At 43.2% G+C, this 26,459-nt stretch overlaps 2 protein-coding genes across 16 annotated transcripts in view; both read right to left on the reverse strand.

Moving 5' to 3' along the window:
- Positions 1-19,249, reverse strand: part of MRPL23 (mitochondrial ribosomal protein L23) — a 45,629-nt gene extending 26,380 nt beyond the window's left edge. Inside the window, exons 1-6 of one of the 2 annotated variants that reach the window (XR_011739308.1) lie at positions 19,183-19,249; positions 18,971-19,093; positions 18,002-18,084; positions 16,026-16,099; positions 7,886-8,224; positions 6,009-6,116 (exon numbers count right to left, since the gene is read on the reverse strand). Coding sequence is in view for 1 of the 2 variants with exons in the window: in XM_065839159.2 (XP_065695231.1) it covers positions 8,060-8,224; positions 16,026-16,099; positions 18,002-18,084; positions 18,971-19,093; positions 19,183-19,208 (471 nt within the window). In the remaining variant the exon portion in view is untranslated. Of the gene's footprint in view, positions 1-6,008; positions 6,117-7,875; positions 8,225-16,025; positions 16,100-18,001; positions 18,085-18,970; positions 19,094-19,182 lie in introns of those variants that run through there. The other variant, XM_065839159.2, reaches the window with a different exon arrangement.
- Positions 19,250-20,924: 1,675 nt separating this feature from the next.
- TNNT3 (troponin T3, fast skeletal type) overlaps positions 20,925-26,459 on the reverse strand; it is a 31,489-nt gene continuing 25,954 nt past the window's right edge. For 13 of the 14 annotated variants that reach the window (XM_071808995.1, XM_071808993.1, XM_071808996.1 and 10 more), the window contains 2 exons: positions 23,598-23,638; positions 20,925-21,117 (listed from right to left, as the gene is read on the reverse strand). In XM_071808995.1, the coding sequence (XP_071665096.1) occupies positions 21,069-21,117; positions 23,598-23,638 (90 nt within the window). In that variant the 3' untranslated portion in view covers positions 20,925-21,068. Of the gene's footprint in view, positions 21,118-23,597; positions 23,639-23,660; positions 25,895-26,459 lie in introns of those variants that run through there. The other variant, XM_071808992.1, reaches the window with a different exon arrangement.

The raw sequence follows: 26,459 nt of genomic DNA on the forward strand, positions 1-26,459 counted from the left end.
ATAAAAGGAGTCAACTCCGTCTGCCAACTGAAATTTCTCTGTTCTGTGGTGCATTAGGGCAGCACAGAAGAACTGACTTGGGTTAGAAAACAGCTGCTTCAAACACAAGACTGAGGCTATAGGCAGACCCATCAGTTCCTGCTCTCTCACACAAGTCAAAAAGGGTAAGAAAACCCCAAGAACACCACACATCTCCAGCTGATTTACCCATTAGCCATCCCTTGACCTCCCTCACTGCAGTAAGATGCCCACTACATGCCACATGCTCACTGCCCAGAATGTAGAAGAAAGCACATGAAAGAAGTATCCCCCAGGATGTGCCCACCTGCTAATCTAAAGACATTCAGCCCCACTACAAAGCATCTTTAGTTTTCTCCCCACTGTCCTTTTCTAGTTGCTTCAGCATCATAAGACATTAGGAAGATCTGGCTGGACAAGGCTGCCCCATCCACTGAGAAGGGCTACAAAGGTGGCGAAGGTTGTGGAGAGGAAGCTGTATGAGAAGCAGCTGAAGTCACTTGGTTTGTTCAGCCTAGAGGAGACTAAGAGATCTCATTTCAGCCTACAGCTTCCTCACAAGGGGAAGAGGAGGGGCAGGCGCTGATCTCTTCTCTCTAGCGACCAATGACAGAACCTGAGGGAATGTCAGGAAGATGTGCCACGGGAGGTTTAGGTTGGACATTAGGTAAAGGTTCTTCACCCAGAGGGTGGTGGAGCACTGGAACAGGCTCCCCAGGCAGGTGTCATGGTCCCAAGCCTGGCAGTGTTCAAGAAGAGACTGGACAACACCCTCAGACACATGGTGTGAACTGTGGGGTTGTCATATGCAGGGACAGGAGTGGGACTCCATGATTCTTGTGGGTCCCTTCCAACTCAGGACATTGTATGATTGTATGAGATGCCAGAAAGCAAAAGTAATCCAGATCTCTGCTAACCATCCTTCAGCTGGATCTCCAGTTGGGTCGCGATCACTATTAAGCCCAGCTGGGGAAGCCAAAGCATTCAGAAGTTGACTGAGTCATCTAAAGCAACAAAGTTCAGCAACAGCAGGCTGCCACACAGCTCTGGAAAAGTCATCTTTAAAATACTAAATCCCTGGAATGAAGGGCTTCATTGGCTCATCCATGAGAGTATTTCAATGGCATGGATGAATCCACCCCTAATTTCAGTGTCAGTTCATTCAGAGGAGTTAACAGGGTGGTGGGAGAGAGCAGCACCACCTCCAGTCTGAAAGCAGCCTACCAGGAGAGATCGCACAGCAGCGTGGGGAGGACTACGGTGTTAGACAGCTACTCAGAGCTACAACATCAAGCCTTAGGGCTTCTCAGGCCTCCTCACACTCACCCTGTAGAGATTTTCCTGATCACCTCCTAACAGCAGAACCCATCTTTTAAGTCTACAGCCAAGCTATGTCTGCATAAGCAGTAGCAACATCAGGCACAACATGCATCGGGCAAAGAAGCAAAAGAAACAGCCCACAAAACTCTTTCAGTTCTGTTTCAAAAGGCTTGGAAGTTCCTCCCCTTCTCTTCCCGTAGTCACTTCCATAAAAGCTTTGCATGCAGAGCAGTGTCTCTTGGGTCCCTCATTCTCTTGAGCAAAGTAAACAGACCTCCCGTGCAGCGACAAATGAACAACAAACACAGAGGGAAGAAAAAAAACCCTCGCTGCAAAAAAACCCTCGCTGCCAACTTGGATTTTGTTTTTTTCAGCATGTTTAATTCAAAAAAAAAAAATGTGCAAGCTATGCCCCAAGGGTGACCCTGCACAAAGCTTTCTGGCAGCTCCAGCATCCTCCATTCCTCCCTCACACCACCACAGACACCCCATCTTTCCCCACGCTCTTCCCCGACACACGCACGCACATAGGGAGCCCTAAGAATCCTGGCACCCAGACGGCTTTTTCTCTTTCAAGCATGCCAAAACAAGCTAAGCTCCTAAATCCCTTTTAGAATCTGGCCTTGTGTGGAAATCTGTTTGCCTCCATCCTATGTTTATTTTCTTTTGTTTTCAGGTTTGTTAGCCCAAGGGCAAATGTTGTTCCTAGCACCAGTTTTGGGGTTGGGTTGTTTTTTGGGGTTTTTTTTGTATTTATCTTTCAATCAAATGTTCCTCCTTGCAAGGATAAACAGGATGTTTAGAGACTCTGGGTATGACGACCAGTCTTTGACAGCTGTTGTGATACGCCACACACTGGGTTTGCCATGTGTGCAAGCACTGGCACAGCTCGATCCGCAGCAGGCTCTCTTCATGTGAGGAGAAGGACTATATGACCTAAGAGGACTTCACCAGCTCTATTTTCAGCACAGGCTCATGGGAAATGTGCCACACAATCGAGAACAACTCCCTGGCCTCTCCCTCCACTTACCAGGATATCACTTCCGCACCTCACAGCCATTCCTTTTCTGCTCAGCTCACTTCACTTGCTCAGCTACACCAAACTATCCTCTGCTCCTGAGAAATGTTTCTTTTCCAGGTACATACAGACAGACAACAGTCAAAATACTTCTAAACCACAGTGATTCAACAGAGTGACTTTCCAAAGCCTTTTTTTTTTAGGAAAGGAAGGTTTCCAAGCCTTGAATGACTGACATTGGTTTGACTGGTAAACTAAGAACTTTGGAAAACGAAATGTAGATAGCATTAAGGGCCATATCCCAAGCAAGACCTGCCTACCTAGAACACCATGTGTGGCCTCAAGATGCTCTCTGAAGTCCCAGTCACCACAGAAGACAATGCAGTGCCTAATTCTGCACTACGCAAATTCTCCAAAATTTTATTCACTTTTCATTTGCAGCATTTGAAGGTAGGAAAGGTTAAGAGACTGATTATTAGTCCTCATTTTTAATTAAAAACAATTAGTTTTGCACCAGGCCCCAGTTAACTGTGTTCTCAGGCCACAGAATAGGTGACTCTGCGATATCTCCTGAATTCTGCAAGCTAGGGGTGTCCACAAAAGCAGCACACATTTTGATAAGGCTTACTATACAGAAAAAGCTAAATTCTGTCTAAACAGCCACAAAACACTCTAAAAGAAATAGCTTAGGCAGGCTGTCCTCTTAGCTAGTCTAAAACCTTTTGCATTTAAATAAAGTAATATTTATAAAAATTACTTCTCTTCTCTACAAGCACGATTCCTAAACAGCCATGCTCAGTTTTCCCTACTTTAAGAAATTCACAGGACAGATGACAAGGTGTTGCTGACTTGGAGGCTGTTTGGGCCCAGCTTATTCAAGGAAATTTACTTTGTCCTGCAATACTTGTCAAGTTCAAGCCTTGAAATCCATTCCAGGTAACATTCAACCGCAAGCTTTTGGCCTATGCACAGAAACTACAGCATGAAATTTTATGGTCTGTGTTATTCGGGAGGTCAAATGAGATTATCACAATGTTCCTTTTTAGACATAGTACCTATGAGCCTTGGCATATAAGCCACCCTGGAAAGCCATTCTCAGACAACTGTTTTAAATTGGACTCTGAGCAGTCCTTGAACTTTACTTCAGGAGAAAGCAGCATTGTCGAGATAACAGTTCTACAGCTTTCAGTTCCCCTAGCAAAAACAGTCTTTGCTTTGTGTACCTTGCCATGTTTCACACACTAAGCAGACATCCTCTATCCAACCCTTACCGCTCTGTGCAAGCCACTCCACAAACATGCCGGAGCTGAAGAAGCATTAGTCTGTCCCACAACCTGACAATTCAAATACATAAAATAATTTTCCCAAAAAAACCCATGCAGCTGTGATGTAATCGGGATAACCTGGACAGAGCAGGAATTCCCCACCCATAAAGACATTTTCCACAGCAAGATGGCCTTGGATAGAGTAAGCAAAATTTTCCTACTGTTCATTCAGAAGTGCTAACAACAGTGGGTGATCAGTGGATCAGATCGTTGAATAACTCCTTCTGTCACCAGAGGCATAATTTGGGGGTCCCAGTATGGGAGCAGGTATAAGAAACTCTGGATTACCTATTCTCAGCCATGAAAAAAAGCCATCTATCCTCCCTGTGACTTAGAATCATAGAATCATAGAATGCTAGGGAGTGGAAGGGACCTCAAAAGATCATCTAGCCCAATCCCCCTGCCCGAGCAGGAACACTTAGATGAGGCTACACAGGAATGTGTCCAGGCAGGTTTTGAATGTCTCCAGAGTAGGAGACTCTACAACCTCCCTGGGCAGCCTGTTCCAGTGTTCTGTTACCCTCACTGAGAAGAAGTTTCTTCTCAAGTTTAAGTGGAACCTCTTATGTTCCAGCTTAAACCCATTACCCCTTGTCCTACCATTGTTTGTCACCGAGAAGAGCCTGGCTCCATCCTTGTGACACTCACCCTTTATATATTTGTAAACATTAATAAGGTCACCCCTCAGTCTCCTCTTCTCCATACTAAAGAGACCCAGCTCCCTCAGTCTTTCCTCATAAGGGAGGTGCTCCACTCAAGCTTGGCTTATCTTTGCACGGAGCAGGAATATTCACTAAATGGATTAGATAAATTCCCCTTTTGGAATCTACCACAAGGTTGTATTTACCTCTTTCTACACTCTGAGGTCACACGTCAAGGCCCACGTGGCGAGTGGTTACAAGACACAGTAATTTTGACACCTGCACATTCTTGTGATCTACTTCAACCAACAGGGAACCTGTCCCTAGCACCCAACCAAGCATGTCCTACAACAGAAAACTCATTTCAATGCTGTAACATTAGGAGAGCCACTTAGGGAGTCATTTCACTGCCCCTGCAATTAATTCTGATTTGTTTTAAAAAAATAATAAATACAAGCAAATAAAAAAGCAATTGTGTTCTCTCTGAAGTGCACTGGTACTGCAGGGACAATGCTCATCATAGCTGGACGCCTTTCTCCACCAGAGTCACCGACGCAGTCAATTGCGCATCCACTGACCTTTGCAGCACATTACGCTCTTTGGGGGGTTGCACACGTTCAGAGGGGAAAGAAACTGCATTCAAGGTCTGCATTCAGCGTCTCCCTTGCACGTCAGAGAACCAGCAGCTGCAGAGCTGTGCACGCCAAGTGCGGGACGTGGCTTCTCCTGCACCACAGTGAACATCAGCCTCTTCAACCAAGTCATTACTTTGGTCCTTGGAGACATTATTCACATGTATATACAAATCCTTGGCCCACAGGTATGGCTGCTGACACAGCCAAGGACAGCTCGACACCTCTATATGACCTCACAGAATCTCCTGATCCCTTGCATCACCCAAAATTAACATCAGGTTGTGCTGGAATGAGCACAATTTACCGAACAAAACTACATAATTTTGAGTCCTTGTCCTAGTTTTACCACTCATTTGATGTACTTCTCTCTGGTACATGATACAATCTCTGCCTTCATATTCAAGTATCATCGCTGTTATCTTCTAGCCTACCTGTACAGTGTGGGGGACGGGATTTGTGAAAAACCACATCACATTAAGCACTGGCACTTCCACAGAAACACTGGTCAACAAGGGACTGGGAAAGACTTGAAACCTTCCTAATCCCACTTCCATGGAAATCAGGAGCATTAAAGCAAAACAACAGTGGGTCAGGGGTTTTGAATTTTCTTTTTTTTTTAATCTTACCTTAATTTCACAGGAAAACTATTTTAGAGGTAGCTGGTAACATTGCTCTCTTAAGCAGCTTGAGTGTCTGCCAGAATTTGGTTGCAACAACTTCATATAGATACAGGTATACTTGTCCCTCTGCATCTTCCCCTTTTGTGACACTCCAGGCAGAAACCTGTCTTGAACATGAGCTAGAAATTATCATCCTGAGAAATCAGGGAGTAGCAAAGCATGGTAGACCTACCCAGGGGCTTTTGATACTTGGTCATCTTAGAGCATATTTGGACTGCAAATTAACTCCTCTCAGCTTGGGTCCTCAATGCCAGTACAGAATCTGGTGACTCCAACCTCTTCTGAGGAGCATAACAGGGAAGGTAGAGAGGCTGATGCTGTTACACCTGACACATGGAATATGGGCTCATTTATGCAGAACTATCACATACCTGGTTGTTTGCTTGCTCAAGGCTGACCAACCAGTTAGGAAGATATATGGCAGCACTAGATGAATTCTTTTCATTTTATCTTCACCAGGGTGAAGAAGATGGAGTTACCTATATTGGAGGTGACCACAAAGGAAAGTGAAGAAAAAATAGCAAATGCCATAACAATACACAGTAGGAACAAAGCCCCAGCCCCAATATGGATCAGCTCCACACAGAGCTGGGAGTTTGAGAAACAACCCCTTTAAAAATATATATATATATATAAAAATTTAAAAAAGGAGAGGGTGGTGGGGAGGCTTTGTAGAACAAAGGACAGAGCCTTGCATCTAGACAAATTCAATCATCCTACTTTAAAACTGCAGGCCAGCTTCTGATTCCACCTGCAGTTTCACATGCCACTTCAAAACTCTGGAAATGTTGGCTTTGCAGGTATGTCAAACATCAGAATTTTTTTCAGTGAACTTAGTGTTTTTCCACATCTACTAGTGTAACTCTGCTGGCAAGACAGAAGTAACAAATTCTCCCTTATCTCCCTCCTCTTTGAGAACATATCTTCGTTTAAGCACCAGCTAACTTAGATCATCATGCACAATCCCCCTTGGAAAATGGACAGAGTGGGATGGGAAAGTCACTGGGGTTGTAAGCAAGAAACCACAGAAGAACTGTCATGCAGAAGGGAAGTAGCAGGGGGAAAGAGGCGACTAATGAACAGAAGGGGGTGCGTAAAATCCTACTTGGATTGCCTCTCTGGGGAACAGCTGTTTCCTTGTAAACATCTTGCTAGCTGTCCAAACAAGAAGTTCAGATACAGAACAATAAAGGAGAGCACCCGTGTAGAAGCATGCAAGATATGGGCTCATTCACTGCCCTGCCAATTGCTCTAAGTGGCAGAATTCAAAAGCTGGGGTAACATTAGCCATACGTTTAACTCTGTGTGAGCTGGTGGTGTAGCCAACAGCCTGCACCTGTGGTGAAGTCCTTCCTAGTCCTCCTTTTCCCCTGCTGTTTCTGACGCATTAGCAGAGCACATCACTTGATAAAAGCAAAGAGGAAATATCCTCATCAGTGCAAGGAGAAAGAGCTGCAGAGCCAAGAAATGAAAAACCTGAACGTGGCAGCCCTCAAGGCCTAGAAAAGTTCTGCCACTGCCCTGGCATCAGCAACTTGGAAGCAGAGAGACTTGCACCAGAAAACGTAGAAAGAGCCTTTTTATTAGTCCTGAGCACAAAACAGCCTACACTGGCAGAAGCATTTCTATGCCAATACAACTGTGTCCACACAGGACTCTTGCCAGCACCGCAAGGTAGCTGCGGACAGGAACACTAGCACAGCCGTGCCAGTAAACATTCCTAGGGCAGGCTGGCTGCAGACAGCAACTACCTGCACTGCACAACAGCAGGCAGAGACCGTGCACCACCTCTGTCCATTCCTTTTTGCTTCTGGGGGTCAAATGCACGTGTCCAGTCACAAGCCTATCCAATAAACCCTGTCTTCAAAAATGTCACCCAGCTGTTAACAAAGGAGTGCAATCAGATCACACGCACATCTCCAGGAATGGCTGGGGCACTTTGCAAGGAAGGCAATGCACAGGATAGTAGGACACCATAACTGACAATAACAGAACCCTGTGTCCTGCGCCAATAGTCTAGTTATCTACATCTTCATGTCTGCCTCTGACTGAGCCATCTTGACTTTTACACATTCTGTTCAATGCAAACTACACTTATCCTGGGAAATGAAATGCCTCCTACTCAACCTGTAGAAACAGGACAAAGGCAGGCACAAAGACACTCTCATAGTCAGGAACAACAACAAGCAATTCCACATTTTAGAAATAGTCCCAAGTTCACAGGAAAGACCAGTCTGATTTATTTTACCTTTTTATTTCTTTAGAGCCATTTTGTTGTAGTTGTGCACAAACAGCCAGGAAAAAAACCACACTAGCAAGGGCTGCTCAAGAATAAACATTCGGTCATTACAAGAAGGGAAGAGTGCAAATTCTGCTGATCAAAATCCCTCTGAGTGTAAAGAAAGGCAGCTGGCTCGTTGCATCAAAGTCCAAACCAATCAGGGACTCCACCTCGTCTGAGGTCACCCTTCTGCCTCTGCTTCTCTCTCTCCATATATTTATCCTTGAAGTCATCAAAAGCATGAGTTTCTGTGTCTTGTTCTTTCTCTGGAAATAGGTTGGGAAACTGAAAGGTTTGTCCTTGGCCCTAAAGAGAAAACAAATGGTCAGAGAGACATTCCAGCCTTTCTGCAGTAGCTATGATGCATATACTTACAGTGAAAGACCACCCTGAAGTTTCAGCTAGTGCATAATGGTACCTCTTACCTCCCAAGATCTCTTTCCACCCCTCTCCCCAAAGCACACATATATTCCACCCCCCAAAGCAACCCTAATTTTCAGTCTCTGCTCTTTTGTGTGCTAATTAAGACACTGCCATCTTGTTTTTACAGATGAATGGTCAGGAGATGGACACCTCTGCAAAGACTCTGAACCAGCTCAGAGGTGGTGCATGAGTCATACAGTAAAAGCACGATGAGAAAAATAAGTGATTTTGTTAAAGTAACACTATCGGGGAAATACACGGTGGGACAAGTATTTCTTATGTTAGCGCTCAGGATATGAGTAGCTGTCACAGTTGTTTAGTTCTCAGCTAAGGATAAGAGAGAACAGTCCTAGTAGCTGTTACTGTGGTGTGTAACGTGGGAATACACAATAACAGATATTAGAGGCCTCTTATCTACAGGGATAAAGACTGTAGTGTAAAACAATTACAGTGGGAACAATCTGCCTAATACATCACTGATGAGATTAAAGTGATTACATCTGCATCAGTCATTCTGCCTAACAGACAAGTCATTTTAGTGAAACATCATCATCAGATCTATGTCTCCCACTTGGAAAATAAACATTTGCTTGGTCTCTGGTTTTTATCTAACAGCAGGAAACCATTATTCTGTGGAAATGTTCTATCCCATTAACATTATCTACTTACTTTTTAGTGGTGTTTGCACTAAGCACAACTTCATTAAACTCAACGTCAGCCCTTCCATTCTGCATAATAAAACTCATAACTGATAGTTCATAACCCTAAAATTACTCTCCAAAATACTTACAAACCTTACCACACATTAACTTCTTTGGCAGAATACCACATAGAGAAATCTCAACAAAAGTATTTAATTGTTTCAGATGAAAACATGATTTTTTACAGATTAGCCATTCTTTACATTTGTGCAATAAACATAATCAAACAAGACGCCCAATTATTAAATGGTTCTACAAAGGACAAGAAAGGAGCCTTCCACAACACAGCTACCTATACTACATTTTGGGATCAGAAATGTGACACAATTAAATCTTGAAAAAAAAAGCCACCATACCCCTGACCCAGCTCAATGTGTGCTATGTTTCATCCAGTCATATACACTCAACCTGGTGATCTACAGGTGTGAAAGAATTTAAATCTCAAGCATACACTGTGGAAAAAAACATGACTTATCCCAGTTGAGCTTATCCAGACTAGAATCTAGGAAATATCAACTCATACCCAGCAATGCTCCAGTTGTTTTTGTAGTGCATACTTCTTGGGGGTTTCCTAAGAGCCTGACCATACTACAAAAACAACAAGGGAGCCGCTGTGTACATTGCTCTTTCCTCATTTTTAGCCTGGATAAGATCAACTGGAACAAATCAAGGTTTTCCATTCCACAGAGTACACTCTGGGATTTCAATTCTTTCCTACTTTTAAATGACCAACAGGTATGCTTATTATAGCTGTCCTATCACAATTTAAGCATAGCACCATTTCAAGGCACAGAAACTGGAGTTAGCAGTGTCCTTAGGCAATCCCAAAGCTGTAGGCTACTGAAACTCTTCCTGTAGTAGGGTCAGCAGCAAGTACCCTTGAGGCCAAGCACTGCCCAAGATTTTAGCACACTGAAGCACTTGGAAAAGAAAAAAATTGGTTTATATTACAAAAAATTACTGCGTTTTAACTACATTGTGGGCAAGTCATTCAGCCTTGTGGTATCTATAGAACAGATGGGGCTGATTCTAAAGACTCGTCTGCCTTGGAGAGGAAGCCATTTTAGTTAAACTAGTCAGAAAACAATTCAGGCTAACATGGTAGGCATACCACCTACACTGAAAATTTGAGAACTATTTATATTGGTAACAGTGTAGTAAGGGACTGCTCTTGTTATGCAGCACTTCCATTCTGGTACGCTTCCAGCACCAATGCACTTCTCTTATTGGAGAATGAAGGAAAGCTGTCCCTAAAGCATACTAACAACATCCATGGTAATTCACTAAGCATTGCAAAACAGTTATTATTTTAAAAAGAAGAAAAAAAAAAAAGATACACACAGAGGCTGTAGCCAAACCAGACAAACCTTTCAGCTGTTTATCAAAGTGCTCACAGTTCCCTTTTCAAGGCTGGTGAAAGCCAAATATTGAGCTGAAATTGTCAATTTGTATCTTGAGTCTTTTAATAAATCAAAATCAGCACAGACAAGTTGGCTCTTTCCAGCTCTTGTTTTCTGAAGAAATTCTGATTTTGGCTGGCAGCCAGACACGATTCGAAACAGCCAAGACATTACACCCTGAGAACTGAAGGTTGATAAATCTTAAGCAACAATACTATGCAGTAATACTGCACTGTAAGATTCTGAAGTGATGAAAGCTGTATGAAAAATAGCTGTTGTGCATGCTCAGTAGCTAGTTTTCAAAAGAAGCCTGTATCTTGGGTATTTCAAAATTTCAAAAATACCAAAAGGCATCAACTTACATAAAGGACTGTGAGCCTGTCCAGGCATATTTACATTCAGTGCATCTTCCACATGGTGCCAGAGACTACTGAGGTTCACGCTCATATGCCACACTTTCAAAAAACTGTCTACCAAAGGAATGGAGGGATTGTCATTCCTTGACAGAGTGCTGCTTTTTCTTATACCTTTCCTTGGCCAAAATTTTCCCTTCTATACAGCACCATTTGACAACCATATGACAAGTGAATCCTCAGAATGAGATCCTAATTGAAATAAAGCAAACAACTATATTTCCACCAAGTTGAACAGGGTTTTATCTGTTTTGCAAACTGCTAGAACACAAAATAATGGCATATTCAACCAGAAAGCAAAATTTTGGCTTATTCCTAAACCTTGCATTTGTTCACCTTTTAACCTTTTGCAATCCACTTAACCAAGGTCATCCTTTTAATTACTGAATTACTGAAATTCACATAAGTTGAAGTGGGCTCTAAAAAGGCTAAGGCTTGGCCCTCCTTTAGAACTTCTGCCAGCATAATTACCTTAGTTAGAAGCACAGAGAAAGAGAGATAAAATAAGAACACCTTCTCGCCTGAGGTAGCTGTGCTAAAAGAAAATCCTGTAAAAAAGACTGACCCTGGTAAAAAAATCATTTTGCTCAGATAATTTAGTCTGTCTTGGAACTCCATCCTACACTGCCATCAAAAGAACTTTTTCACCAATGTGAGGTGATAACACTGATAGTCTGGAGTTTGTCAAGATAGGATCTACCACCACACGCTTTTATATCTAAGTGAGCCCTTATAACATTAAAAGTGAAGAACGAAAAAGAAAAAAAAAAGGCAAGCCAAAGAGGCAGTATTAAAACATCAAAAAAATAAAGGCAATGTGATTGCTTTATGCATTGCTATTCTCAGTTTAGGGTCTTCCCACAGACCTCCCTTTTTCCTACAAATTCTAAGATTATGTACAAGTGAGTCATGTGGTCCAGTGATTTGATTACAGAAATGGGAGCCATTAAACTTCCACACCTGCACAACTCTAATCCTTGCTTCAGCATTACCTAAATGTAAAATTGATTTATATAAAATGTCTTATGAGGATTCATTTATTAAATGCTAATGTCTTTCAAGATAAAAAGTGACCTAAGCATCAAACATGTATTTTCCCCTTAGATTTCAAGCCTTTTTCATTTGTTCTCTGAGTCTGTAGAAGGAGTTATCGCATCCAGTGGTACAAATTGCCTCCATTCATTTTAATGAGAGGTTAAGTGACCACAATTAGGCCTATGAAGTCAAGTGTTAGCCTTTCCACTGCTGAGCCTCATGTCAGAAAATTGCTGGAAGGATTACCGGCACAAACTTACTTATACTTCTCTGACCTTTGAGTCCCTTGAAAAGTTTAGGAATGGAAGGTCAGCACAGATATCATTATGCAGGAATGACGCAGCAAACACTGATCGTGTAAACAACTGTGAGATCTTCTGATTATTTAGATAATTGAAGCACTTACTACTGTCCTTCAGAATTAGGAGAAAAATGATGTTTATAGTATCGTTAACTAAAAAAAATGTTGGACTCCCAACAGCACGGGATTCAGTCCAGCAGTAGCAGCAAATGCAGCTAAGTTTAATAATCCAGTGCATTTGAACAATTCTCCTACTATTGCAGTGGTAACATCTGATATTAAAACATATGGAAAACCAGCATGGAAAACAACTTCAAAAATCCACACAGGAATGATGCAGTATACAGAGTATCCAGGTTTCCTCTGAATTCAACACATGTCAAAAGAAAACTGCTGTCATATCTGACGTGCAAACGGGTTAATTACTACGAATGTACCAGTCACTCTAAGCAGTGTTTGAGAAGAAAGCATTTGCAAAAACATTCCCACTGGTGCCATCATTCATGCAGCTAAATAGGTGTTAGTCCTAATGTTGACAAGGTCAGACTCCTTCTTACAGCCATCTCTACTAGATTTCTCAAAACAGGTTTAATTAAAAATAGGTCTGGATTCCAGAGGCTTGTCTACAGTTGTGCTCCCACGGGTGCTAACACCTGTTGAGCTAAACCAGTGAGAACACTGAAGGAGGAGGAGGGGATGTTGTTGTTTTTTTTAATTTCCCTGATGTTGATGCAACTGTAAAGTTTCCCACTGGATTTTTTAAAATAACATTAGGATAATTATAACTGTATTGGAGTAAGAAGAAAGGTTGCCCTACTACATTCATTTATCTACTCTGCAAAGATATATAGCTTTGTTTTTAACTAAAAAAAAGAAAACACTGTAAAAAAGTAGTATTTGATACCAAGGACCATAAGTCCCTAACTCAAACCTTTCTCACCACATTCCAAAAGGGGAAAAAAGGCAGGCAGGCTCTGAAATGGTATGATATTGTTGATCCACAGCCTTCTATGATTTGAGGTATTTTTTTAGTGTGAAAATATTATGCTTGGACAGATCATGTATTTGTCCAGTTACAGCCCGAGAACAAAGTAAACAGCTCTGAATATCCAAGAAATAGTATTTGGAAAAGAAAGGACAACAATTCTTACATGTGGAACAGCTGGGGCACTAATCTGACATCTAAGGGTATGTTGACTATGACTTCATACACCTTCCACCTTTGAGACACTTGCAGTAAGTTAGTGGATATATACATTGCACTGGGACCCATAAGGTGATGTTTTATGAAGCAGGAAAGCATAACTGGTCATGAGAATATACTCCATTTCATTCAGGTAAACCACACCACAGCTGCTATGAAGTCATGCTGCAAAGAGCAATACTTCCACCTAGTGGTCACTAGAAAGATCAACCGAAGACCTTCCAAAAACACATCCTTATTTTTCCAGTCATAAGCAGTTTTAACTTGAAACTGGATTAATGAGAGAAAACACAGCTGGTAAAAATGATGGGAAAGCCCAGCTATTCTGACTCGCAGCAGATGCAAACTCATTCTCATGAAAATAAGGATTTTACAGCGGTTACCAAAGACTTCCCTAAATTAGGCAGATATTAACAATGGACTGCATGGGGACTGTTACCGCCTAAATTACACCATGAATGAGAATGAAGGCAAACCCTTCAGTTTCAGAAATGACACTGTGTTTCTGGCCTCATTCACTGTTTAAAGCTGGTGTGAACACAGAACTGGGAGCTCATTGTCTGAGACACCAGAACTAGTGGTGAAAAGCAAAGGATAAAATGAAAAAGGGAAAAAAAAAGGACAGACAAACCTAAATGTTAAAGTAACTAACAGATACCAACAATAATAGAAAAAAGAGAGCAAGAAGACTAGGAACAAGGTGAGGGGAAAATGCACATATCAAGCTTTGCTGACAAGAGTTTAGTAAATGGTCAGGACTCTCCCACTTGGGATGAGGTATAGCATCAAAAGGTGGTCTCCCGACCCTGTCATGGGTCAGAAAGAAAACATGGCACGCTTTGAAAACTTACAATGATACTATAGTTTAGGGCAACGCAGCAAGGGACACTTGCTATCTCATGTACCAAGAGTAGTCCTCAGCCACAGTACCACAGGGCTCTGTGCAGGCTCATCTGCCCAGCAGACAAAATGAGAGGCTGGAGGAGTGACCAGAGTTACTGTTGTCCAGCTGTCTCCAGTACCAACTTAGTCTGGGTAATTCTCTCCACCACGGAGCTGCCCTTAAGGTAATGGCAACAATTCTAGGTTTAGGGGTTTGATGCGAAATAAATGTACAAAGGCACTGCCTTAAGTGAGTGGCTTGCTCCACCCAATAGGAAGACTCTGCTTCCCACTCCTTCCCCGAGTATCTACAGGTTGCAAACTACCTCCTTCTCAGCGCAGCAGATAAAAGAAACAAGACTGCTTTAAACACAGTGAAACAAAATTTGATAACTAAGTGCAGTTTGCTAAAGATCCATGTCTGCTTCAACCTTGGGAAATGAGTCTGTAAATGCAAAGAAGTCACTAGAGGCAGTAACAATGGAAAGTACTTGCAATTACCTACTAAGGAACAACACTCAGAGAAAGCAACTTGTAAAATGACAACATCACTCCTGGCATTCAATTCCTCACCTGTGTTCCTAACAAATCTTTCATACCTGATCTCTCACAGACATAAACCTAGCACAGACAATCCAGGAGGGAGAATTTGCCTACCAAAGCAGACTGTTACTTGAAAAAGGAATGTGTTTTTCAGCCATCATAAAGCAAAATCCTCACAGGAGTGAGGTTGCCTTTAATTTCAGCATAGTAAATCAAGGTTAGTTCTCATCTAAATACAACTCTGTTACATTCTATAAACATTGTACTTCATACTGTTCTTTCAAGGTAAGGGCTGTCCAGAAAAACACACTTATTACTTTTTCTACTCTCCTTCCAGAAGGGGCTTAGAAAAAAGTTCTAAGTACATTTAAACTTTGAAAAATTAAAAACCAACCAAACAAACAAAAACAGATTTTCCATTGTCTGTGCCTCTTTAGTTTGAAGCCAATTTCATATGAAGTCTTATGCAGTCTTTAAGATCACACAGCGTTCCTCCCACACTGAATCCTTGTCCCAGGATGGAGTAACACTGAGGTTGTGTTACCGACAGCAATTTTGAGCTTATGGTTTTACAACCATAAATAACATTCCTTAAATGTAATTTTGGTATGTGAAGGGGTTTTCTGTCAGTGGTCACATTTCTTTTTTACATAGAGACAGGTATGCCCAATAGAAGCCTGAACTATAACACGCTCCTGTGATGAAAGACACTTCTAAGAACATGAAGCTCCTTTTCCACTGGGCAACGAACACACGTTTCAGAACGCGGTTTAGCCACAAAGCACGCTTGTTAGACATGACTAAAAGCTCTCCAAGGAGTATGCCTTAGTCTTCTCTGAAATCCAAAAAGCTTTAATAAGAAGTTCCCTACCCTTACAATATATTCTTTCACTTACTGGACATTTAAGCAATCAACCACACAAGTCATGAACCTTCCAGCACAGGGAGTACAGGGTCAGCATGAAACTCACTGGCAAAGCAGCATCATATGACATCAGACCATAACTTACATACAGACCTCAAACAAATACTGGACTTGAAAACTAACCATTTGTTTGAATCTGAATTTTAGACTAAATCATTTAAATTTCTTTATACATTCTGGAATGTATTAAAGAAAACGTCATTATTAGAGAAATGGCAGAAACACTCAGCCAGCCAGAGAATTCACTTAACATCACTTCCAAGCATCCATGTTAACTCACCAGCTGTACATATGCAACCTTGTAATCTGGCTTCTTCACTCTCTGATTTTTGTGATTCCTCTTGTTGTTTGCCCCTGCAGAAATGAAGAGAGCCCCACTTTTTACTTCACAGGACTTCCAAAATCCCCAAAGCAAGACTAAGCTGAAGGTGCAGGGAGGGACGACTTCACTAGTTCAGATTTATTGGTAAGAGGAATACTCTTTCTCCAGTACCAACACAGCATCACAATTACTAAAATGTACTGGAACTGGTAGACAAAACTCTCCTCATTCACAAGTAGGGAATGGAGACATGACCAGACTCAGACTGCTGACAGCCACTGTGCCTTCACGTCACAAAGTCTGCAAAGCAGCAAGGAGAGAAGTCTCCTGAGTAGGGGCCCAAGAGTGATAAACCATCCTCCCAACATCAACAGCTTCAGAAAGGCAAGGAGGAAGTGACCACTAAACAGCTTCAAACTTGTCAATTTTTACTATCCAGCTAATGAGCTGGATCTACTGTTTATACACGAGAAAATTACAGTCCACATCCAAAAAAATCAGGACACCCCAACCTGCTGCAAGTATGCTGGTCACACTTGAGGAGGAAGTCTAATTCATTCTCTGCATGCTATGCAGACATTAAAGCTCTCAATTATTAGACATTCTAACCCCCTTTCCTCTTTTATCTCTGAATAGATACATTTCACCATTAGATCCATTAGCAGTGGGGGACAAAATGGTTGCAAGGACAAACATGAATATTTTTCAGTGCTGTTTGGAACTGCATGTGTTTGGTATTTAAGACTTGATTTAATTTTATTTTTCACATGAGCACATTACAGATGATCTTTGTTTTCTTTTTCTTCTTTTCTATTTTCTGAGTTTTACAACCTTAAAGGTTTTTCTTTCATTTTTCATTTTTCATTATTACAGCTCTATTTTCCTATTAATTTTTAAATTTTTTCCCTACTCTTACCATTATAAACACCTCAATCAATTCCTTTGCTAGAGTCACTACATGAAAAATAAAAAACACAGCCAAAGATGCCCTAACCAACAAGTCACTCTCTGATTAATGCATGGGCTGGTGATCAAAAAGGTAAATAACATAAAAATTATATTCCTGACTTTGCACTGCATCCAAGTGCAGTCAGAGAAGCTCTGGAGAAGGAAGCATTCATATGTAAAGGTGACACTACATAAATTTAGCCTGTTTCAGTGAGAGGCAGATCCCTCTGCTTCAAGTCAGAGTTCAGCATAACTTAACCCAGGAACAATTTTTTTTCTCTTGGGTTGGTTTTACGCTGGTTTTTTGGTTGGTTTTGGTGTCATTTTGTTGTTGTTGTGGTCGCTTTTTTGTTTTGGCTTTTTTTTTTTTTGTAGTGGTGGCACAGGGGAGAAACAACATGAGTGGAAGCATGCAAGTCCATAGCAGAAATATGGTAACGACAGCTGATGAAAAATTGAAAGTTTGTAGAGATGTTTTTCTGACATTATCTACTGGTCTAATGGAATATTTTTCATTACTCTACAAACTTTGCCTATTGTTAGGCCACAACACCTCTTCTGTACGCATGCCAGCTAATCTCAACTCACGTATCTTTTTAAAAAAAGGCTGTGGCTGAAATTAATATTAATTTTATTAAAACACATGAAGTAATTCCTTCTTAAGTGAGAAACCCACTGGTCTTCAAGGAGAAATGGTACCAACTACAAAAGCATATAGCACAAGCTAGATAACTAACAAGGTAAGTGGTTTTAAATTAGATCTTTCTTTTTAAGACTAAACTTATGTCATAATCTAATCAAAATATTCAAATATGAAGTGCTGCATACTGATTTGAAGGACAATCAACTCAGTTGATAGATGTCACCAGCTAAGCACCCGGAACCAAAGTTTGTTGAAATCTAATGGACATTTGGATATGAAAAGTCTATTCTGACTGCGCAGGGATGCTGTGTTCATGCTTTTGGATTACTCACACTACACTTACCATACTGTATCCTGGTCCTCACAGCAGCTACTGGCACATTGTATATTTTTTCAAGGTAATTCTTGATATCCACTTTTGTCATTCTAGGCAATGCAAAAACATTTTGGAGAAAGAAAGAAGGAAAAGTATAAATATCTAACTAAAATAAAACAGAGCCAGAGTATTTACAGACTGGTTGATACTCTGGAATTAATGTCTTCTCCTTTCAACCAAGGTAGCTTTACTGCACAAAAGTATAAACTCAACAAAGATCATAGACTGCTACAGCAATTCATTACCCATAAACTGTAACAAAGACAAGTATTTTATTCTCTGTAGCCTAAACAGTAAAAACCTCAGTTATTTTCTGTATTCAGTGAGAGTGGGTGGGCTCTCTCACTGTCCGAGCGGAGAATCCTTTCTAATCTTCCAAAAGGCATTTACTAATCTTCTCAGGACCTGTCACAGCCTTGTGGGCTTTAGTGTGTGCAACTGGATCGGTCAGGATGAAAGAATCCTGACAAATACCTGGACATCACCTCATTTTCTCCGGATCATTTTCATAAGCACTTCCTTCTCACTAAGCCTGTCCTTGGGAAGGCAGAACCTCACTAACAGGAAGGAAAGTCAAGCAAAGCTCGTACTAAAATTACTGCCCTCTCAGCCCTCTAAAGAGGTCTCTCTGATGCTAGAAGGCTCTTCCCCCAGCCCAAAGGGCGCTATGTGGCACTTGGTCTCCCGCCCCTAAGCTAACTGGACAGGCTGTGGCCCAGAAGGAGGTGACAAGAAGCGCAGTGCCGGGACGTGTGGCACTGGGGAGGGGGGCAAGGGACAGAAGGGGGTGCTTCAGAATCGGCGGTCGCTCCTCCACCCCCGGGCAGCGCTGAGCCATTTGTGCGGCAGACCCGGACCCGCCAGGGCTGCGGCTGCCAGGGCTGTACAGTGCCGTGCCGTGCATTGCCGTGCCCCGTCCGCAGCCCCCGCACTCACTCCATGGATACGCGGAACTGGACGGTGTCCTCGGGCTGCGGCACGCCCGGCCGCACCGCCAGCATGAAGAAGTTGGGCCGGAAGATCCGCAGCTGCGGGCCGCCCAGCTGGAACAGTGGGTACCTGGGGGGAAGACGACGTTGAATGACTGACACACTGACCGACCGACCGACCGCCCGCCACCCCGGCCCGAGCCCGCCCGGCCCGCTCACACGGCTTTCCTGGCGCGCGTCGCCATGGCCGAGGCCCGGCCCGGAAGCGGCACGGCGCCGCACCAGAGCGGCTCCCAGAGGGGCGGCGGCTCGCGCCCCCTGCTGGAGCGGAGGAGCGCCGCGGGGTCGGGAGGGGCTGTGAGACCGCCGGGGGGCGCCTGACCCAAGCCCCCACCCTGGCTGCACCCACAACCGCAGCCCGCCGCGGTGCTCCGCCGCCCCCTGGGCACACTCGAGGCGGGGGTACACAGCCTTGGGGCAGGGGAGAGTTTACCAGAGGAGGTGCAAGGCCAGGGGACGAGGGTGGAGGCAACTGCAAAGTGATGCCTCGGTGGGAATTTGCAGCCCTGGCTGCATTTCACTTGGTCTTTTCCTCATGGTGACAGGAGGGTGGTGATTCCCGCCCTCTGCTCTGGTGAGACCCCAGCTCGGGGGGTCCCCGGCACAAGGCAGACATGGGCCTACTGGAGAGGGTCCAGAGGAGGGACACAAAAATGGTGGGAGGGCTGGGACACCTGGCCAGTGAGGACAGGTGACAGGGTCGGGGTTGTCCAGCCTGGAGAAGAGAAAGCTCTGGGGAGACTTTACTGCAGCCTTTCATTATATGAAGGGAACTTAGGCAGAGACATTTTTCCAAGGCCTGTCATGACAGGACAAGGGGCAACAGCTTTAAACTGAATTAGGGTAGGTTTAAATTGGCCATAAGGAAGAAACTTTTTATGATGAGGGTGGCGGGACACTGGATTAGGTTGCCCAGAGGATCTGTGAATGCCCCATCACACTGAAAGTGTTCAAGATCTGGTTGGATGTGACTTCCAGCAACCTGATCTAGCGAATTATGTCCCCGCCTGTGGATGAGGGGGTTAGACTAGATGATCTTTGAAGGTCCCCTCCCACCTAAACCAGTCTTATGAATCTATGATGCCGCAGCATGTGCTGGGAGCCAGAGTGTGAACGTAGGCACCAGAAACGGCCAGAAATACGGAAACACAGGGAGAACCACCATCCCCGGTGGGTTTCCCTCCAACAGGGCGTTTCAAGGGCTCGCAAAGACAACAGGCCCTATAGAATAGCTCACATCCCAAATTTAGTAACAGCCATTTGTGTTTTGACATCTACACTGCATTAACCAAGTAATTCACAGTTTGGTATCGGATTTTAATGTGATATGTAGGTTAACTGCTTCAATGAACATTTTAATGTAATATTTGAATGAATTGTATTGTACTGTGATGTGTACTTCTATGGATTTGTTCCTTTATTCCTGATTCCTTGATTCCCTTCAGCACTCAAACTTTTAAGTTTGGCATCCAGATTATGAGCTACCCCAGAATAGAGTTGGCTTTTGTTATCTGCCTGTATGCTGACTGTAAAATGGGTCTCTGATCCAGGGTCTTTGTTGATGATACTGAGCCTCATTGCCAATTGTAGAGCTGGACCAAATGATATTAAATAAGGATTTTGACAATTCCCAAACCCTTGCAAAATGGGATGCCATTAAATAAAGTACGAAACACCATTCCAGAGAGTGGTCATTGGAGTAGGTACTGGTTGCGCTTTATTTACAAAATCCAGAGATTTGTACACAGCAATCTACAGGACAGCATAGGGCTGGTAACAGGAGGATAAAGGACATGCTCAGCAGGAATTGAAGATGCCAGCAAGGAGTCATCTCAGTTTTACAGGGAACCTGCTTCCTTTTAACTGAGGAAGCAGCCACATTCCTCCAGGAAGAAAAAGAAGAAAAGCAGCAGCTATAGCCAACCCAGGCAGATGTTGCGATTTTTGTTATCGTTGAGGCATGGGAACACAAGTGATTGGTGAAGGAAGAAAGAGGAGACCAGCAGGGATTTGGCATGTCACCAAGGGCCATCCTGACTGGTTCTTTACTTCCAGCGCCCGCCAACCTTGCCCTTGGCTCCTGCCTTCTTGCTGCTACAATGCGAAAGGAAAGAAAAACATGTAAACATGACGGAAGTGGTGGGGCTCTGTGACCACTGTGCATTGCTGACTCTCAGATTAGGATTGAGTCGCTTTCACTCCTCACATGTTGGGCACACCTGCCTCTATGCTCTGTGCACATCCTGAGAAAAATATTGCTGATATTGTGCAAAGAGATTCCTCCTCAGGCTCCTAGTGAAAGGCCAGGATGTGCATGCCTGAAAGAGGCAGACCCTTCCAGATTCCTGCATTATCAGGACAGAAGTCCAGGTGGTCTCAAGACTAAATGATAGGCCTATCCAGCCACAGACTTGATGTTTCCTGAATTAAATTCTGCTATGGTCTGGATTTTAGTGTTCAGAGATATTTCTGGAGAAAATTTCTGCATAGGGCAGCTCTGGTCAAATTCCCCAGATGCTCTCGTCATCTAATAGTGGAGGCAAAAAGCTGAATAATAATTTAAATGCAACAAAGAATGGCTTTGCTCTGGCAGAGGCAGAGTGGCTTCTTCCTTATGTCACATGAGCAAGAGCTTCCAAAATGGTCCAAACAACTTTTTAGACCTCCCCTCAAATCAGTATTCCTGTCCTGCTCATGGTGTGTGTGGGAGCAGTTCAGCTATGCACCCATGCAAAGCACCTGAGGCAAACTCTCTCCAAACAGTGTCTTATTGCATACAGAAGGGCAATCCTACATGCAAGCCACTTACCTTCTGTCTGAGAAGCAGGCATGCCTGGAGTCAGAGAGGGCCAGGCATGAAGTTAGTTGGGTTAGATTCTGCACCAGCTCCCATTGGCAGCACCTCGGCCTTTGGGGCTCAGGACACTACCAAACCTTTCCATCTCACACACACGATTATAAGGCTGCTTCTTGAACCAAAGCACATGCAAATTGGGGGAAATGGGGTTGGGGGCCAAGCACAAGGTCTTGTTATCAACAGAGAGACCATTGGTTCCTTCAAGGAGCAGAAAAACATGTGAACAACACATCTGGGAAGATTTTTGTGATGTTGCCCCATGGATTGATTCAAGTGTACTAGCTATTTACAGAAGGATGTAGCACAGTGACATAGACATACACATAGTGGATACTTTACCTTCTGACCAAGTTAGACTTGGTCTACTAAAAAAATTGAGCTTTTACATGAGAGAGAGCAGAGCATTTTCTGCTTATCTTAAATTCACCTTAGTGTCCCTTTTCCCAGCCTTTCCACAGATTCAAAATCCAGCACAGGACCTGCATAGCTCCTCAAACAAAGGCAGAGTCCTTTAATCTCCACAAGCGCCTGTGATGTTTGATGTTATACCTAACCTTTAGAGTGTGCTTAAGGAGGCTTAATAAAGTCTGGAGCAAAAGGATCACTTGATCCTTGTATAACACATTAGCAGACATTGCTTTGGAATGATACAGTCTAGGCTGGATAGAAATTTAAGTACACAGAAATCTCATGAGCTGTGGGCTTCTCAGTGAAACCTTTCAAAGTGATGTCCTGAGAGAGTATCATGTCCTTTGTGGGAACAAGCATGCAGTAATGGTACTACCTGTTGTGGGTGGTGTGGTAGTGCCCCTCAGAATAGCAGCAACACCCAGATAAACCATGGCATCCTTCTGCAGCTGCACATTCTGCTGAGGTTTATCAGCCTACAGTTCTGTACAGAAAATACCATGGGAAGGCCAAGCCTTATGTTTGGCATCTACAAGACAACTGAGCCCCCAGTGCTAAATTCATTTGATAAGGCAGAGTGGCTTGAGGAAGTGGGAAGGCAGGGTCTGGTCACTGCTGTCATCCGAAGATGTCACCAAAGAGCACCACTTCATTCCTGGAATGACTTAGCTAAGGAGATACAGAAGCACAGTGAAGATCAAATCCCATCACTGCAGAGCTCTTTGCTCTTGCTTCTCTGAAGTTCTTTCTCTGTGTCTGTTAGTTTTCTACATGCCTTAGCCCTAGGGCTTTGTTTAGCCCTGGTCTCTGGTAAGTTCACTGTAAACACCTAGAATAGTTAAAGACATAAGACACACAAAGTCTAATGAAATAGGAGTCTTATGGTGAAGGAAAGTAGGAGAAAGACAATGAGTTGGAAAGAGCTCACAGCAGTAATCCCACAATGTTAGTCTTGTTACACACCGTTCCTTACAATCTTAGCAACCAATTGTTTACCCTTTGTAAACAATGGTTGTATTCTCTCAAGTATTCAAAGCGCCTTAGTCAGGTGTTTGAAAACCCCAGCAATAGACAGACAGAGATTTTGCAGACATGGTGTGAAGAAACAAGATTTGGTCTTGTTAGCTGTTACATTCACTTCAGTTTCCCCTTCATTTTCTCAATCTGAGGCAGTATGGGAGTTGCCCTTCCATCTCTAGCCTCATTTCATTGCAACAAGAAAATGTCGGTGTTGAGGCTGAAGCAACTACTTTGAACACTGAGGAGATATCCCCAAGCCAGGAGCTAGGAAGGGGATATAGGTACTTACTGCTTCTGAGCCTGATCAATCCGGTTCCTGAGGGTGACAATCTGCAAACAACATACATGACCAGGGTTTTTAGAGATAAAGAAACCTTGTTTCCTCACAGAGGGGGGAGTTTTACCTGACAAAGTGCTGGAAGCAGGTGCCTATGGTAGGAATTAATACTTCCTTTGAAATAAAAGCTCACCCTTGCTTGAAGGAGAGAAATGTTCCCTGGAAATAAATCCAAGCCAATTTCATATGTCAAGGGAAAGAAAAGCTATATGTTTATAATCCTTACTAGAAGAGTTCCTATATGTATTAACTAATCCTGTGAACTCACATGTCAAAGCGCAGGCAAGTGAACTGGAATGAACATCACCATGGCCAGCTGGAAAGTTCTTGCATGGCCCCATCCACCTGTATGTGTCAATCTCACCTTCTCACTCTTCCTCCACTCTTCACATTCAGAAGTGTATAAGCTCAAAGAGCTTTGATGGGGTTTGGATGGGGACCTCAAGAATGGAAGATGGATCACACATTCTGCTGAAGTACCTTTGTTGGCTGGGAGAGCAGAAGGTGAGGAGCTTGCAGCAGTCACCACCTTCCAAGCCACAACTTTCAAAGGCGCTGAAGAAAATATTCGAGGAGAGCTTGAGCAGCCACAGAGGAAAAGGTTGGAGTTGGGGCTCTGAACACCTTCCCAAGCTCTGTTGACAACTGCAAGCCACTAGAGAGTCTGTCCTATAAGACAGAGCATCTCTTTGTTTAGCCACATGTGAACTGCGTATTTCAACCTGATGCATGGGAAAGCAAACACCTACCTTGCACAGGATGCACACCTCATGACCTGACTTAGCACCTCAGTCCTGGCCCGTAGCCCCGGACTCAGTACAAAAATCCTCGGGCTCCTCCAGCTCAGGTACTGGAAAAGCCCACAGGAACTAGGGTGTAATAGAGAACCCTCTTTTATCCCTTCACCTTCTCATTTGCAACTGAGTCAAAGTTCTACCTAGTTTTCCTCAGTGGAAAAATGCACTTGTTTCTGCTTTTGGTATAATTCAGAGTTCTCTACTGGCTCTGCAGGTCCAAGAACTGATGACCCAACATTTGAGTATATAAAGTGGCACTTGACATTCACCGCGTGTGAAACAAGAAAAAAAAAATCATACATTCAGATTGGCCCAACAGTCAGCATTTCCTGGCTCGTGTTTTTCCACGGCAAACAGAAACAAAATAAGAGACTGAAACATTAGCAGGAACAGGACAACACAAGGAAGGAAAGATCAGCAGATCGGCTGCTTTTGTACTTACTCATGGAAGTTTTAGTATCTGCAGCAGTGGTTTAGATTATTTTTTGCAACTGAGTATTTTTCCCAAGTGTGGAGGAGAACCAGCCATCTTCAGTTTGACCCAAAGACTTAAGACTTACCTTAACTGATAACCTTGTGATAGTGACTATAGCACTCACTCTCCTATGAAGCACCAAAGAGCAACAGATACTAGAGCTAAAGAACAGCTCCACTTCTGTGTGTCCCAGTTCCTTCCTTTGTCTCTCCCTTGCATCCTTGCTTGAGTCTCCTTCATTCCCTTCTGTGTTTTCACTTACCTTTCTCCTCACTTTTTTTCCATTTTCTTCCACTTTTCTTCTACAATCTCAACTGTGCATTTTCCTTCTATTTTGCTAATTGCTTGGACTTTCCTTGCTTTTCATCAGCAGCCGCCCCTCTCTTTATTTATGCAAAGGTTTAATTACCATAGCATGTACATCTCTGCTAGCACTGCTTTAATTCCTGTTGTTCCACCCCCAGCTGACCTGTTATCTTTAAGCTAACCATGTCCAATATTTTGTATCTGGATGAGCATGTAGCCACAAGGTGGAGAACCTTTCCTTTCTTGAATGAAATCCGAGCTATTACATATGCATCCCTAAGCTTCTGCATGTATCCCAGGTGCATCAGGGTGACTCACCACACATGTAATACCAGAAGTTTGGATAGGGAATTATTTTAATGATGGTCTGAGCGGGTTGCATGCTCTGTTCTTTAGCCACATCCCTGTTGGACCCTGATTGTTTTCCTACATTACTGCTTTATCTCTTTTCAAAGAATGGAAAGGGAGAGAAAAAGGAAGGGAAGGGAGAGACACAAGATCCAGTTTTCTCTTTTCTCTCTGCACTTGGAGCCAAGTGCCAGTTTCTGTCTGGCACCTGACCATGCGGCAGGCTCATGCATTTGGTAGCTTTTGCTGCTGCTGTTACACAGGCAAGTTCATTGTACTTACAACTTGGAAAGCTCCTGCAGCCTGCAACGCATTGTTAAAATCTAAGAGAGATTGAGATAGTTACATTGGTGTTGCTCATTCCCTGTCAGTCTGTGTCTGTGTGATTGGGAATTAAAAGGAGAGTGAGGTGGAGAGAGATCCAGTAGGATTTCTCAGCCACTGAGACCTGACATAGGTGAGTGCAGCCCTGTCCTGTGACTGTAATGGAAACGCATCCACTTTCTGTTACCATATGACACTTCAGTCAGGTGTTGCTGTCTGGAGACAGTTTTCAGTGATTCCAGAGAGCTCAGTCCACAGGGAATCTGTCTGGGTTATGAATAAAACTTACAAAGTTCAAGTGTGAAATCAAAGATGGATTTGAAAATATTACTTTGCAATGGAGATGAGTGAATTGAGAGTTACTGATTTTTCAGGCCACAACTACCTATAGATAAACAAGAATAAACAAGATATGTTCGGGCAGAGGGTGGAAAGTTCGTTTTCTGTTGGGATTGCCTTTCCATGAGGCACTGAAAACCTTGAGAGTGGTCTATTTCAGCCTAAAATGTGAGATCCAGACCAAGCATGTATGTTAGGGGAATGCAGTTCCAGGTGTCTTACTGT

The sequence above is a fragment of the Patagioenas fasciata genome, chromosome 5 (assembly GCF_037038585.1).
Source record: "Patagioenas fasciata isolate bPatFas1 chromosome 5, bPatFas1.hap1, whole genome shotgun sequence".
NCBI lineage: Eukaryota > Metazoa > Chordata > Aves > Columbiformes > Columbidae > Patagioenas > Patagioenas fasciata.